The 15,680-nt window shown below is 41.8% G+C and overlaps 1 protein-coding gene across 3 annotated transcripts in view; it reads left to right on the top strand.

The window, feature by feature from the left end:
• The window catches only part of MME (membrane metalloendopeptidase), a 189,561-nt gene that overhangs the window by 110,664 nt on the left and 63,217 nt on the right, over window positions 1–15,680 (top strand). For all 3 annotated transcript variants that reach the window (XM_029615303.1, XM_029615305.1, XM_029615306.1), the window contains exons 14-17: window positions 4,233–4,331; window positions 6,952–7,029; window positions 9,143–9,246; window positions 12,483–12,541. In XM_029615303.1, coding sequence (XP_029471163.1) covers window positions 4,233–4,331; window positions 6,952–7,029; window positions 9,143–9,246; window positions 12,483–12,541 — 340 coding nt within the window. The remainder of the gene's footprint in view (window positions 1–4,232; window positions 4,332–6,951; window positions 7,030–9,142; window positions 9,247–12,482; window positions 12,542–15,680) is intronic.

Genomic DNA, 15,680 nt, shown 5'->3' with positions numbered 1-15,680 from the left:
TCTCTGGGTCCATCGCGAATCCCCGATCAGAAATGATGTATCCCAGGAAGAGTAAGCGGTTCCGCTCAAATAAACATTTTTCTAACTTTGTGTACAGGTGATTCTCCCTCAGACATTGGAGAACAATGCGGATGTGTTCACGGTGTGACTCTATATCCTTAGAAAAAATCAGGATGTCGTCGAGGTAGATGACTACAAAATTATACAGGAGATCTTGGAAGATTTCATTCATGAGGTGCTGAAAGACGGCTGGCACGTTGCATAGCCCAAAAGGCATTACCACATATTCATAGTGGCCGTCTCTGGTATTAAACGCTATCTTCCAGATATCATCGGGTTGAATGCGTACCAAATTGTACTCACCTCTCAAATCCAGTTTGGAGAAAATTTATGCCCCTTCCAGTCGGTCGAACAACTCGCTGATCAGGGTAACGGATAGCGATCCTTATGGGTTATCGTGTTGAGACCCCTGTAATCTATACAGGGACGGAGTCCACCATCCTTTCTCTTCACAAAGAAGAACCCCGCTCCTGCGGGGGAATCAGAGGGACGAATGAACCCTTTTTCAAGATTCTCCTTAATATATTCCGACATGGCCTGGGTTTCAGGCTGAGACAACGGGTACGTTCTGCCTTTGGGCGGCATGGTACCAGGCAGGAGTTCAATAGGACAGTTGAACTTGTGTAATGGGGGTAAGGTATCCGCTTTCTGCTTAGAGAACACATCACTGAAGTCAGAGTACTGCGGAGGTAACCCTGGAAGTGTAACTGATTTCAAAACAAGTATCACGGGGGATACTGGATGCAAACAAGTCTTCGGGCATTTCGGACCCCACTGTACCAACTGCAAGGACTGCCAATCGAACTGAAGTTTGTGGACCTGGAGCCAGGGGAGCCCCAGGATCACCGGATGACTAGAGTGTTTTAGGATGTAGAAGGATGTAGAAGGATGTTTCCTTGTGATGCAGAGTACCTACAGTGAGATGGATTGCCACTGTCTGGTGAGTAATGAAACCTGGCAGATGTTCCCCCTGAATGGAGGCAATACGAATACTCACTTCAAGGGGTTGAGGAGGTATTTTCAGAAGTTTGACGATGTCAAACTTCTCGCTCGCTCCAGTATCGATGAGAGCAGTGGTGGCGAAGGTGTGGGGCTTAATGCCCAAAGTTACAGGAAGCAAGAGTTGAGGGCCAGAAACAGTCGTGCCCAAGCTCGGGACCCCCGCCAGGCTCAAGTGTTGCAGTTTCCCGGACGGATTGGGCAACACTGCAGACGATGTCCAGAAGTGCCACAGTAAAGGCAAAGCCCCTCCTTCCTCCGACGGAGATTTTCGGTCGGGGATAATCGCCCACGATTCACCTCCATGGGTTCCACGGTGGAAGAAGATGGTAACACCGGATTCTTCACTGGAGAGTGAGATGCACTTGTGGGGCATGCAACAGAAGGGCGTGGAGCCTTTAATTCTAGGCATCTTTGCCGGAGGCGATGATCGATCCTACCGGCAAGAGAGATCAGATCTTCTAGAGACATGGGAATCTCACGGACCGCGAGCTCATCCTTTAGCGCACTAGAGAGTCCATCTAGGAAGATGGCTTGCAGACAATCTTCTTGCCACCCAAGTTCTGTGGCCAAAGTCCGAAACTCCACTGTATATTCGGAGAGGGTTCTTGACCCTTGATGGAGGTGGAGTAGACTATGACTGGCGACAGCCATTTATTTTATTTATTTAAGGCTTTTTTATACCGACTTTCTTGATACAAATCAAATCAACTTGGTTTACATCGAACTGAGCGGTTAACCGTAACCAATTAACAAGAAACAAAATTAGATGAAGCATAAAGTTACATTATAACAAGGGCGCAAAAACTGGGGAAAGGAAAATAAAGGGGGGAGAACAGAGATAGTATACTATATACAGGTAAGGGTGAGGGAGGGAGGCATTGTGACCTGGGTCTCCAAAGGTCTGCTTAAACAGAGTAATGAAGTCAGATAACTTGGACAGGATGGGGTCAGAACGTTCCCATAAGGGAGAGGCCCATGCCAGAGCCTTCCCTTCCAACCGAGACTAAATGAAGGTAACTTTGATAATCTCCTTCAAAAACAATGAGGGTTGCAGTGTGAACTGCATAAAACACTGATTAAGAAAGCCACAACAGGAGCGTGGATCCCCATTATACCTGGAGGGTGCAGGAAGTGCCAAAGTTGCTTTTGGAAGCAAAGAGGCTGAGAGGCCCACCGGATTGGCCATCACTGTATCTTTAATTGAGAGCGCAGTTCTTATACCGAAGAAGCAAGCATCTCTAAGGCTTGGTGATGTTGTTTCACTGTGGCGGCGAGTCCTGTAGGGCCCTGGAAGTGGGAGACTCCGTCGAGTCCATGGCCTTGGCAACCTGTTGCACTCGGGGGTGGACTCTTGTCTGGGACAAGGATGGAATGACTCCTGAAGGGGAACAGGAGGTAACTGGCCCCAGGGGGGCGGACCACTGAAGGAAACAGAGGCTGGGAAGAGCTTCACCACTGGAAGCCTGAGGTCCCCCCGGGAGGATCCCATAGGGACCCAGGCCACTTGGACTTAGGTGGGCCTCGCAGGTTCACCTGGGAGAATGGAAGTCCGACGTGCCCACAGACACAGAAGGAGCAAGGTCAGGTTTGAGCTGCAGCAGAGAGAACCAGAACAGTGTTGGTGATGACAAGGCGAGGAGCAGAGCCAGAATCTGGAGGCAAGGTCAGGCAGGCAAAGGTCAATGTCCAAAGGTCAGCCCGAGGAGTGGTCACCGGAGCAAGGGTCAGATACCAGAGGACAGATGTAGTCCGGAGCAAGCAGAGGTCTTGAGGCAGGCGGCAGACAGACAGACGAGTCAGGAATAGGCTGAGGTCTTGGATGCAGGTTGCAAACGGACAGACAAGTCAGGAACAGGCTGTGGTCTTTGAGACAGGCAGCAGATGGACGGACGAGTCAGGAACAGGCTGTGGTCTTTGAGACAGGCAGAAGATGGACGGACGAGTCAGGAACAGGCTGTGGTCTTTGAGGCAGGCGGCAGACAGGCAGACGAGTCATAAATTGGCTGGGATCGTAGACAGGCAGCAGACAGACAGATAGGTTAGGAACAAGTTGAGGTCAGTACCAGTGAGACAATCAGAGGGTACTACATGGGAAGGAAGATAAACAAACACAGGAATAAGGAATGAGGATGCAGGAACGAATCAGGAACAGAACTGGAACAGAAGGATCCTGGAACGAGGCTAGGAACAAACAGGAACAGACGCAGAGACAATCTAGCATACAAGCTGACCCGATTGCCAAGGCAAGGAAGTGAAGTCAGGAAGTTCCTTATATTGTAGCTCAATCAGGGTGCGCCGCGGAACCTAGACCCACCCTCGGCCCTACAAGAGTCAGGGCAGGCCGCGTGCGTATGGGCGTGGCTAGCATGGAGAGAGATGCCGAACCTCGGCATGAGGCATGGTGCACAGTGGAAGGCCCAGCGACCGCCACCGCGGGACGCCGGGACCTAGCTGGACTAGCCACTACCGCAAGGGAGGTCATCCCAGGACCCACCAAGGAACTATGCAGGTGAGCCGTGGGCGGGGCGAGTAACCATGAGTAGTTTTGCCTTGCTTATTTCTCTCTCAAAATGTTTTGTGCAGGTACTATGTTGAGCCAAAACAATATGCAATGATGAAAAATCATCCCTAAGTATTTTTGCTCTTCATTGTTTTGGTGTACATCGCCATTGGCCTTTGAGAAGCAGCAATAAATAAATGTAAATTATTAATAATAGACACTATAGGGATATAAATTTCAGACACTTAGGGGGTCATTTTCCAATGATATCAAAATCGGGGCGGAGTCGGGGTGGAGTCCACTTCGGAAGGGGAGGAGTCGGGGCGGACTCCGCAACGACTTCGCTGATGGCGAAAAGGTAGGACACCTTATCGCTGCCAGCAGCACGCCCAATAGTGCCACCTTTCACGGTGGTGCTATTGGGTGTGAAAGCCGGCAGCGATCGCATCGCGGAGGTGCGATCGCTGCCGGCTTTTGAAGGCCCTTCGCCCCCCCCCCCCCCACCCCCATTACTGCCAGATTTTCTAAGGTCTGTGACCTTTGAAAATCCAGGCCTTAGTGGTAGTCTTGAATTCATACCCCAAGAATTATAGACCTGGCTGAAACCGCAGCACCGCTCCTCTTTCCTAAACTCGGCTTTGTCTTGATTTTCATATGTTTGATGATTAAGGTTGAAGACATGATTAAACAGATCCGTGATGTTTTTATCCACACTTTGGAAGACCTCAGTTGGATGGATGCAGAAACAAAAATAAAAGCGGAACAGAAGGTTTGTCAAAAATGCATTTCATACATTATTTCCTTTACCTGTCCAATAATGATCTCTCATGTTACTCTGCTATGTTATAGATTATAGCTATAAGGACCATATGATAAAGACAGCTGATTTAGTAATACAGAGAAACGAAGAGACATAATCAAGTTAGATCACCATGGTTTAGAATTCCTTTACTCAAATGCTGAAATAAAGGTCAACAAACAAGTTACAGGAGTACCTTTTATTAAATTTACTTTACATTTATGAGTAGCTTATGAGAGTTATATCCGTTTTATGTTTTGGACATTCTTTAGCACTGCCTTTAGTGTCAGAGCATACGTTGTGACATCATTTGACGTTTTTGTTTGTGAAGGAAGGAAACCAGAGAGATGGAAACAGCTACTTCTTTCAATAGGTTTTTTTTGCATACAGATGCGAGCACGGCACCAATCCACCTGTAGCTGAGCTCCTGTGCAATGTTAGCTTACTGTGACCTTGGGTTCTCCTGGCTTCCTTAGGCCTGCCGCCTTTTGATGCCCCATGGCTGTGTGGGTTTCCTTCCAGCTGACTACTGTAGGTCACATTATCTGCCCATGTCGCTAGCTGCGCTGAAACATGGACACAGGCACCTCCGCACTGGGACAGTGCCTCAATCCCTTGCCTGCTGGGCCATTATGGGGTGATATCATTTACCCACACAACTTAAAAAATGGCACGGGCCATCCATTGCTCCTACCATGTGACAGGGGCCGACCAATGGCACCTGTAGCCCCTGTCACATGGTAAGGGCAAAGAGCCACCAGTGCCATTTTGATTAGTGGCAGCCGACGGTCCGAGAGGAAGAGATTGCTCCCGGGACCCCGCTGGACCACCAGGGACTTTTGGCAAGTCTTGTGGGGGGGGGCGGGGGGTATGTCGGGCAAGTTTTGTGGGGTTGGGAGGGTGGGGGGTTGCAATTAATTACATTTGAAGGGTTGGGTGGGTTTTGTGTTGTTAATGTGCCCTTTCTCCCCCCCCCCCTCCCCAAGAAATGATAGGAAAACCCACAAAATTTTATGTGGTTTTCTTATCGTTTTGGCGGCCCCTCCCGAAATGCAATGAAATAGGAAATATTGTCTTTATTACCTATTTCGTTGCAAACGAATGCACATCCCTAGTAACTTGTAGTAACTCATAGTATCACTTATGACTTAGCCAGATAAAATCTATCTTCTGTATAAGTATCAAGGATAACCTGAATACCTGTCTGGCTAGGTGTGCCCTTGCCTGGTGGTTAAAGCAACAGGCTATAAAGCAGGGAAGCTGGGGTCCAACTCCTACTCCTTGTGACCTCGGGCAACTTACTTTACCCTTCATTATCTCAGGTACAAACTGATTGCATAGGGAAATACCTATCGTGCTTGAATGTAATGTAATCCACTTTGACGTAGCTGAAAAATGGAATATAAACAAATGTGTCATGATGTCAGGGTCATGGCAGTTTGCACTTTGAATCTACTGGCAGATATGGATTTCAGTTGCTTGAACATAAAAGTAATTTGAATTTCAAAATTGGTCTAACACTACCGACAGTTGTAACATGGAATCAAAACGATTATTCCAGCTTAAAAGATATATAGATATATATATTTTTTTAAATTCTTTATCATTTTTCAAATAACAAGCCCAAAATGTTTGCACATAGAAATAATAATTGGATACTTTATAATCCTTTACCAAAAATTTATTTAGAAGTATTGGAGAGATACTTTATTAGTGTCTTTTATTTCTACTATTGATTTAAATAATGTCATGCGTACTTTCTTTAGGAAATTTCCGATAGTCTTTTATGGTCAAGCTGTGAGGATCTATCCTGATTTAGCTCAGGTTACGCAACAACGGAGAAAAGAGTTCCTTTCCCTTCGGCAGGAGATGGCCTCTTTAGGTTATTCCTTTACTTTACGCTACCCCTGTAAATGTATAATTAAGAGGGGCAGCGAATGTTTCATTTTTTTCACATCTGAGCAATTACGTCTCTTTACAGAACCCTATAGGCCTAATACCTCGTCCCCTGCAGTCTAAGTGAAGGTGAAATAAATAAATATGTAGCTGGTTTTGTATGCTATGTTAATGCCTTTTCCTATAATTATTTTCTCTTTCTCTGTTTGCATTATTTTCTCTTTCTCTGTTTGCATTTCTTCCCCCTCCTTTTATTTCTATATAATGAATTAGATTGGATAAATGAATTACAATATTTTTCTTTTATCTTTATCTTTTTTTCTTCTAATGTCTTTTTCTTTTTTGGTAAAAGATATATTTTTGTTTATTCAGCAAAGTATGCTCAAGCTTTTGTTTTCATGTTTGTTTACGCCTTTATGGGGGAGAATACAGAAAATAAACTAAACATTTTAAATTATTTCTATGAGCTCTTGAAGTACAAACTTCAATATTTTCTAAAAGCAAGAATTCATTAAATCCATACGAATCCTTTAAAATCATGACATAAGTGGCTGAATTTCTATTCCATGCCTGTAAGCACCACCTTTTTTAGCTAATCAGAAGTGCAACTGCCAATAAATATATCGAGTATGATTACTGTTCTAGCTGCAGATAATTTAGGCTCAAAATTAAAAATTATAATAATTATTTCCAGGCTAGAGCAATTAGAGAGAGGATTGGCTACCCCAATGACATCATGGACGACAACAAGCTGAATGCGGACTACAAGGATGTAGGTATCCATCAAGGTATCATGGGAACAAGGGTGTGCAGTAACTCACAAAGAGCTGACTCAGATACCATTTCCGAAATTTGTCAGGAGCTCAAGACTTCAATTGTTTTCAAAGGCTTTCAAAACCGTTTTCTCTGAGAACACTGCAAGTGGCATACAAACGCATTTCACCCACTTTGTGCCTATAATAAAACAATGTTTTTTTTCTTCTGCTGAGAAATGACATTTTATGTATACAGTGCAGTATTTGTTGTGCTAGTGTGCTTCTGAATAGCATGCATACCAGACAGATGATTATGTATCATCTTACCAACATTTAAATTACAGATTTTGGTCTCGTTCTTGAATATTGTGCTCTGTGGGATATTAATATTAGGCACATTGCAAAGCCATTCTTTCCATGCATGCAAAAGAAAAATGATAGCACATGTAAAATTATGGTATATGTCTAGCAGTAGTTCAGAGTCATTTTCTGTTCAGGATTCACTTAAGCACTATGATATGTCATTGGGCTCTTTTGCAGTAAGATCCGTGCCAAAACCAATGAAGCCACTAAAAAAAACTAATCACAGTCCTAATGAATGTTAATCTAGAACACCCTGAGGTCAATAATCACTTAATCAGTAGACTGACCAGTGGCAAAATTATCCAGATGAAGTCACTTTATGTGAATATTCAGTATTCAGTGGGTCTTATGCACATAAATCTGTCACTGAATAATCACAGATACTGTCCGGATAACTTTAGGCCTTCTTGTTTTCTAAGCTAACTTACATGAGTATCTTTTCCTGGACAGCACTCAATATGAGCAAGCACCAGCTTAGCCCTCACCCCTGGAACAACCCCAGTGCCATCTCTTTGTGTCCAGGTAGATTTGGTAATGCATAATGAGTCGTGTACACAAGATTTAGCCACTCAGCTGGGTGAAATGTTCAAATCTTGGCTTTTAACTGATTAAGTCCGGAGGTTAGCTGGACCAAAACCTTTGAATATTGACCTTCCCATATTCTCAGCTGGTACTGAATTCTATTTACTAAGCTGCGATAACACATTAATGCACATTAAATACCAATTCCCGTGCTTAATGCAGGTTAAAATGTCATTAACTCACACTATATGAAATGTGTGTGCGATATCACTTGAAAGCAAATCAGGTACGGTGCATGCCAAATTAATAAGCTGAACTGCATGAAAAACTGCAAATGCATGCAAAGCAGTTCATTAATATGCAAAAGGCTTAACATGGATCATAGGAAATGGCACGATGCACGTTAAGCCATGCTATTTAACTTCACCTCAATAGGTGCAGTTAAGTAGCTTCTGAAATCATCAGAAGGCTTATGCACCTGTCAATGCTCTCCCTCCCATCCCAACCCTCCCAAGAACTCCTAAAGGGGCCTGAAGGTCAGACATAGAACTCCCCTCCTCTGACAGAGAACCCCCCCATACTAAAAAATATATTTGTCAAAAAGACCCCTCCCCTCTAAAGGGTAAATAAATAAGCCCCAGCCTCCCTGGTAATAACCCCTTGGGTAATTTTGCTCTGATCACTGCCATGGAAAAAATACTCACAGAGATTTGCATCTGCTCTTTCCGCAGGTCCGTTTTTCAGGCAATATAATTTGTGTAGTTTAGAAAATCCAAATGTATCAATGTTGTTGCCTCCCCCAACCTAATCCCATCTATGGCGACACCTCTCTAGTATTTGGGTATTATAATTTTATTGTACTCTTACATAGCATTTTCCAAAGCTTGTCAAAGCAACAGATAATTATCCAAAAGTGAATGCAAAATCTAAAATAACATTTTATATTTATGCAGTGTACTTCCTCTCTGTGTAAACAACTAACACTTTTGGAGGGTCATTTTATAACTACGCAAGAAGTTATATGTTGTTGGACAACGTATGTAATGTTATCTGCACTGAGAGTGGGCAAATCTCAAAAAGGCCATTTCTGTGGATAAAACACAGATTTTCATGCAAAAATGGCTTTGATTAATGCTTTCCCTGTGCATTACTGTACTTACACAGTGCAGCTCAGCAAGTCTTCTATAATAGTGAACTAGAGAGAGTCTCAGAATTTAATAACATTTGTATTTCCTCTTTTTGTAGTTGAACTATAAGGAGGATGAATACTTTGAGAACATACTTCAAAATATAGGATTTACCTTAAATAAAGCATTTAAAAAGCTCAGAGAACAGGTGGACAAAGAAGAGTATGTATTATAATTTTATTGTACTCTTACATGGCATTTTCCAAAGCTTGTCAAAGCAACAGATAATTATCCAAAAGTGAATGCAAAATCTAAAATAACATTTTATATTTATGCAGTGTACTTCCTCTCTATGTAAACAACTAACACTTTTGGAGGGTCATTTTATAACTACGCAAGTAAGGGTTAAATCTGCATGTACCTTTTTAACATGTAGACTTTACTCCGTATTTCCGAAGCTAACTTAAATGCATCAGTTCATTTTGAGAATTCCCACATGGGTGCCTTAGTACATGCACAGACTCATCTGCACAAATTTACACCTGTTCCATCAAGGATGAAACATGTGCGGGTGGACTTACACGCATGCTTTGTAAAATATTAAAAGTGCGCACACAAGTTCCTACTCCGCCCCTTCCTTCCCTGAACTACCTCTCCCCACAGCACATCAAAATACATGCAATTCCTTTCTTTTGTGATTTTTCATAGCTGTCCTGCTCTCTGAATCTATAACTTTCTTACACATACCATGCCACCACACAATCTATCTCATCTGCACATATCAACTACTACCTTACAGTAAATCAATCTTCATAGGACAAATAGACTCTTCTTTATAAGAAATGTTCTTCTTTAGTTCTTCATTGCATGCAGAAGGAATGACTGCCATGATAATAGTTTTTTTTAACTGTTCTTTTGCAAAGAACAACTGTCAATTTAAAGAAATGGCAATGAAAACAAAAATAATGATTATAACTATGATGATAATTTATGAATTTTTCTTTCCTAGCCCACCAAATAAAGACCCAATCCCAAATATGTCCCAATCCCATTTACCAGTTGGGCGACTAAGCTAAAGATGCGTACAAATTAGATGGTGGAAAGGGTTGATATCTACAGTCAGAAATCTTTGTACACATTGATGGGGACGGACTATGCATCAAAGTACACAGTTTTGAAAATTGAAAATTGAACCCATAAGATTCTGAAGAACCTAATCAAATCTTTGAATAACTGAATAACCCTTAATCCTCCCCTCTGTCAGACAGTCAATGTGAACATGCAACTTGGGCAGCCCCACATGCATGAAATGGATAAAGTAGCCTTTCTGTCGCACAAGTATGTGCTGCAAATAGAATATGAATGCACTCTTGCAGGCAGACACACATTCAACCATGCAATGGTTTGAAAGCACAGACAAAGCTGTCCCCCTACTCTCTGATGAGCATTATTATCCAAAGCTGCCTCCCTATGGTAAGGGACCTGCCAGGGGCCTCCTGCAGAAGCTAAGGTGCCCTGTATCTACATGTGGCCTAGAATGAAATCCAAGTGGCAGGGTGCTCTGCTTGCTCTACCTCACCAAGAAAAGTGTGGCTACCTATTTTGCATCAATCTGACAAACAAAAGATTAAATAAAATATGCAATAACAAATACTGAAGGATCCCAAAAAAGTGGAGTCCAAAGATTTTAAAAAGTTGATACGTTGCAAGAAACTTTTCTTGAATCTTTGGATACTGTTTCTGAGAGTTGACTTTTGGCTTCTGAATTGTTTACACTCAACAAATACAAATACCTCAGACTTTACCACATGCTATTCTTATCCTGTGGTGCTCAAATTGGTCCTCAAGTTGTCCCCTACTTGATCTGGTTTTCAGAGTTTCCCTAATGAATATCCATAGGATTTAGTTTCATATATTTGGTTTAAGAAACAGATTGATGTATGCAAATTGCATATTCATTTCTCTGCGACCAGCCCATTGGGTCCACCTGTGAAGGTGGGCTGAGTAGGGCGCCCTGAGAGACAGTGCCAATGTCCTCCTGCCCAGCTTCTCGTCTCATCTGGACTTTGTCAAGTTCCTCGTCATATCTCTGATGTCGTCGCATTGACCCTGGTCCGGGATGTCGTCGCATCAACCCTGGTCCAGGATGTCATCGCATCGACCCTGGTCCATGATGTCTTCGCATCAGCCCTGGTGTCATGTCTTCATAGTCCTGGTGTCATGTCTTCAATAGCCTTGGTGTCATGTCTTCAACAACCCTTGTCTGTGATGCCGTTGCATCAACCTTGGTGTCATGTCTTCATGTCAAGGCCGGTCTGCCCTCATCCTCAGGCCAGGCCTGCTGCTCCATGTCGATACAAGCGGCAGGTCCAAAAGGGCTCGAAATGTTCGGAGGACTATTCAACTTCCAACATCATGTTGTTGGCCTTGGGAGCTTGCAGGCCTGGCAGAGGCTAAGACCGTCAGCCATGCTGGAACACGCCGTCAACCCTCGGTTCGGCCCTGGATCCGTCTGTGGTCGGGCTGAGGCCCAAGGGCACACTAAAAACACCCCACCACGTAACAATCCCTAATAAACATATCATTTCAATCTCATCAACTCTTCAACTCTGATAATGCAGGGAGGAGAACTTTCAAACAACTGCGTGCGGCAACATATATTCATGTAGATGGCCTTGTATAATTTTACTCCAGCATTTTAGAACATGTGTGTATCACATATGCACATTTTATAAAATATGCATTATGTGTAGGCCAATGCTCAAAAGAAATGTAATGCTTTGAAATCACATATTTCAATGCACTGAACATGTGTACCTTACCCACCTTTTTTAAAAATATATACACGTGAAAGTAACTAGAATTTACTTGTGTAAGTCCTAATTTACCATCTAAGTCAGCCAATTTTAAAACATGCACACATCAAGGAAATTAACCAGTTTGCTCAGTCCTTCTCCAAGTCATCAAGATATTCTTGGTTCTTTAGCCTGACCTGCCCCCAGTCCTCCCAGTCCTCCTGCCCAGTCAGTACTACACAATAAATATGTTTAATATCGATTACACAAGATAATTAGCAGATTTAAAAATATGCGAGGAAGTTGGAAAAATATGTGCATGTCTTTTAAAATATCAACTTGTGCATGCAAGTGTTCGCCCCGTCCCAGAACACCCCTAGACCACCCATTTTTACACGTGCGTATGTGCACACAAAAGTGAAAATATGCATGTTCTTTTGTCATTTCTAAAATATGGAATAAATGAGTAGTGGCTACTTATACACAGATATCCTAATTGTTACACTAGAAACATTTTGAAATTTTACATTTTAGGCTTGACAAATTTCTAAATTCTGCTAATTCAATCATTTTTGGTGTACTATATTTATTCAGTATTTACCTATGTATTTTTCTATCTAGTTCACTCAGATTTTCTAACTAGATTTCTTATATTCTTCATAGGTGGATAACTGGAGCTGCTGTAGTTAATGCCTTCTACTCTCCAAGCAGAAATCAAATAGGTAAGGATTACCGACACACCCATCATCCCTTGGAGCTGTTTTCTGCACCTTTCTAAGTCTTCCATTCTTCATACATACCTGCCTACCTACATATAGTTCGATTTACTATGGTGCCCTATACAGTTTACCTTCGCACAGATGTAATAACAGACAAAATAAAAGCACAGAGAAAATGGAATAGCTGAAGGAGCACTATGAGAAGAAGATGAAAGAGATGCAAAGGGACAGGATTTTTGGATAAGGTGGGAGATAATTCCAGAAGCGTCCAAGCAGTGAGAATGCTTAGAAGCAGGAAGGTGCCTGCTTGGTTGGTAGAAGAGCAAATGAGGTGGAGGAGTAGCCTAGTGATTAGAGTAGTGGGCTGCAAATCAGGGAAGGTAGGGTTCAAATCCCGCTGTCATTCCTTGTCCAAGTCACTTCACCTTTCATTGCCTCAGATTTAAATTTAGGGCCTCATTTACTAAGCATTTTTCCTATATCCACAAAGTGAGAGATAAGCTGTAGTAAATCAGACCCTTGGACCATGAGCCCTCAGGCGATAGGGAAGTATCTACAGTAGCTGAATGCAATCTACTCTGAAGTGGCGGAAAGGCAGAATATAAGTCAAAAAAATAAATAAAGTGTAAATATGGGATTGTAGGGAATGAATGGGTTTTCTAATACAAGAGAAGAGAGCAAAGTTTGGTGAGGAGGAACAGACCATTTACTCTAGGCATTTGTAGGTGTCTGACATTTTATAATGGTAATGGCTGTAGGATAGACATATAAAACTCCATTAAATGAGCCCTGCTGCTCTGATAATATTTCTTGAAAATAAATACGGCAATATTATATTTGCCTCATCACAGTTGTTGACAATACAGATTAGAAATGTCAGTTATTAGTGTTTCCATCTACTGTTATTGCTCTCTTGAAGGACTCCCTTGCCTTTCCTTTGCATTTCCAATTAAATTCATGTCACTAGTTGTATTAAGATGTGGTAGATTTGGAATTTAAAAATAGAAATAGCTAATTTCAAATCTATGAATAAGCAGAAATCATGTGTTTATGAAATGAAAATGATTTGACCTTTTATAATAATATTTATAGATTATTTCTTTTAATTGATAATGTTTTCGGTTTGATTAAAAAAAAAGTTAAACGTGTTGAATAGTAAGTCTGATATTGGATTTGGAACTTAATTGCAATGTATATACCACTAGAAACTGTTCAGTAAAATATATTTATCATATTTGTTGGAGAATCTTGTGCTAATTATATATCAAGCTATAACGGTATTGCAAAACTTAAGTTTATATATACACTATTTATTTATTTTATATGATTTGTAGCCCATGCCCTGAAAAGTTCGGCGCAGGTAACACAACTACTTATTTTAAAAACAGCAGAGGTTAAACGTCAACAAGCAATAGGCATAGTTCTAGACAAATTAGAATAAATTAGCACTTTTCATTCTATTTCTGCCTGAAAGGCACGGTATCAAATGAGCCTGTATGACAGAGGTGGAGCATTAAGCTTTGCTAAGAGGAGGTTGACTCTCTGTTACTGACAGGGAGAAGGCGCCTGGGAATAAGTGAGTTTTTAAAGATCTTTTAAGCTCCTCAGTGTCAGTCATGTTATGTTACAACTGCAGGAGGGAGTTCCAGAGGGAAGGCCAGAAAGAGAGCAGGTGCTCATGTGTAAATGGCAGTCTGGCAGCACGAAGGGAGGGGATTTCTAAGAGGGACTAGGAGGCAGAGGGACATGATCTCCTAGGGATATAGAGTTTAAGAATGTAGCCAATCCAAGGGGAAGTGATGTAGTATAGTAAATTGTGTGCTATCAGTGCAAGTTTGTATTAAATACTGTACTTTATGGGGAGCCAGTGTAGTGCTTGTAGGGTTGGAGTAATGTGATCCCCTTTTTTTTTTTTTTTAGGCCTGTTAGGAGCTTTCCTATGGAGTTTTGCCTACTAGAGGCCAGGGCCTAAAGAAGGGTCATTAATCCTAAGTGCTAAGCTATATCTTTCAAACATTAGAGAGCCTGATAAAAATATTATTTCAAACCAACTGTAGTTTCTTTTCAAATGTTTTATTGATGTTTAAAACACTGCAATAACATGTTAATAGTGCCTGATAATTAAATGTACTTTGCAATGTTGATAAGAGATAAATTAAATACATTATTTTTAAAACAATCATCATAAAACTTTGCTCAATCAATTTTACTTCAAGTAGCTTTCTTGAGTATTATGCAGTGCAATGATAAGAACCTGGAATCTTGAAACTCATGACTAATAGTTCATAGAAGTCACTATCTTTGGATTGTTCTTTGGTGTGCTAGATTATAACGGAAATGGTACTAACTTTATATTTAGAGGCTGATATTCAGCGCCATTTGTCCAGCTAAGTTCTGACTGGTCCCAAGTTAACTGGAAAATTATTTGTTTGATTAAAATGTTATTCAGTTAACTCGGGAGTGGGGCGGGGTCATTCCAGAATGGACTTGGCTATATGGTTAAGTTAGCCAGACAAATACAGATTTTCTGCGTTATCTGGCTATCATAGCAGCATAACTTTAGGCCTTCCGTAGAGCTGTCCTAAAATTAGCCAGATAAACTTATCCAGCTAACTTTAGAATAGCCAGAGATATTCAACAGTGTGTCTCTATTTATCTGGCTAATTTTGCTAGCCAGCCAGCAGCTGAATATGAACCTTGTAATGTTTAACTTGGATAATATACTTCATTAGACATTTTCATTTAAGACACCAAAATTTTCACTAATTTTGACATGTCCTTTAACATGCATGTGGCAGTCATAGTAACATTGTCACATTGGGCAGCCCAAATTTCCCTATGCTAACTGGCCCAAAGTGAAAAGGATGGTTAGTGTGGGAACCTTCGTCTTCCAGGAACTAAAAATGGGCCTCTGAGCCCATTATAGTCTCCCCCCTCCCTGATCTCCAAAAATGCTTCTCCAGGCCTTCATAGACCCTGCCACCATAACCCTTCCAAACTCCAAAAGTAGGCCTTGGGGCTCACCATGTATCCTACACATGCCCAAACATTACCCATGTAGCCCCCTCGTAATACAAGGGTCACAGCAGAATGCCCTGGGGTTACTGTCTCCTGGATTACTCTTCTCTCGCACTCACACCAT

The sequence above is a fragment of the Rhinatrema bivittatum genome, chromosome 9 (assembly GCF_901001135.1).
Source record: "Rhinatrema bivittatum chromosome 9, aRhiBiv1.1, whole genome shotgun sequence".
Taxonomy (NCBI): Eukaryota; Metazoa; Chordata; class Amphibia; order Gymnophiona; family Rhinatrematidae; genus Rhinatrema; species Rhinatrema bivittatum.
This window is presented reverse-complemented; position numbering and strand designations above follow the sequence as displayed.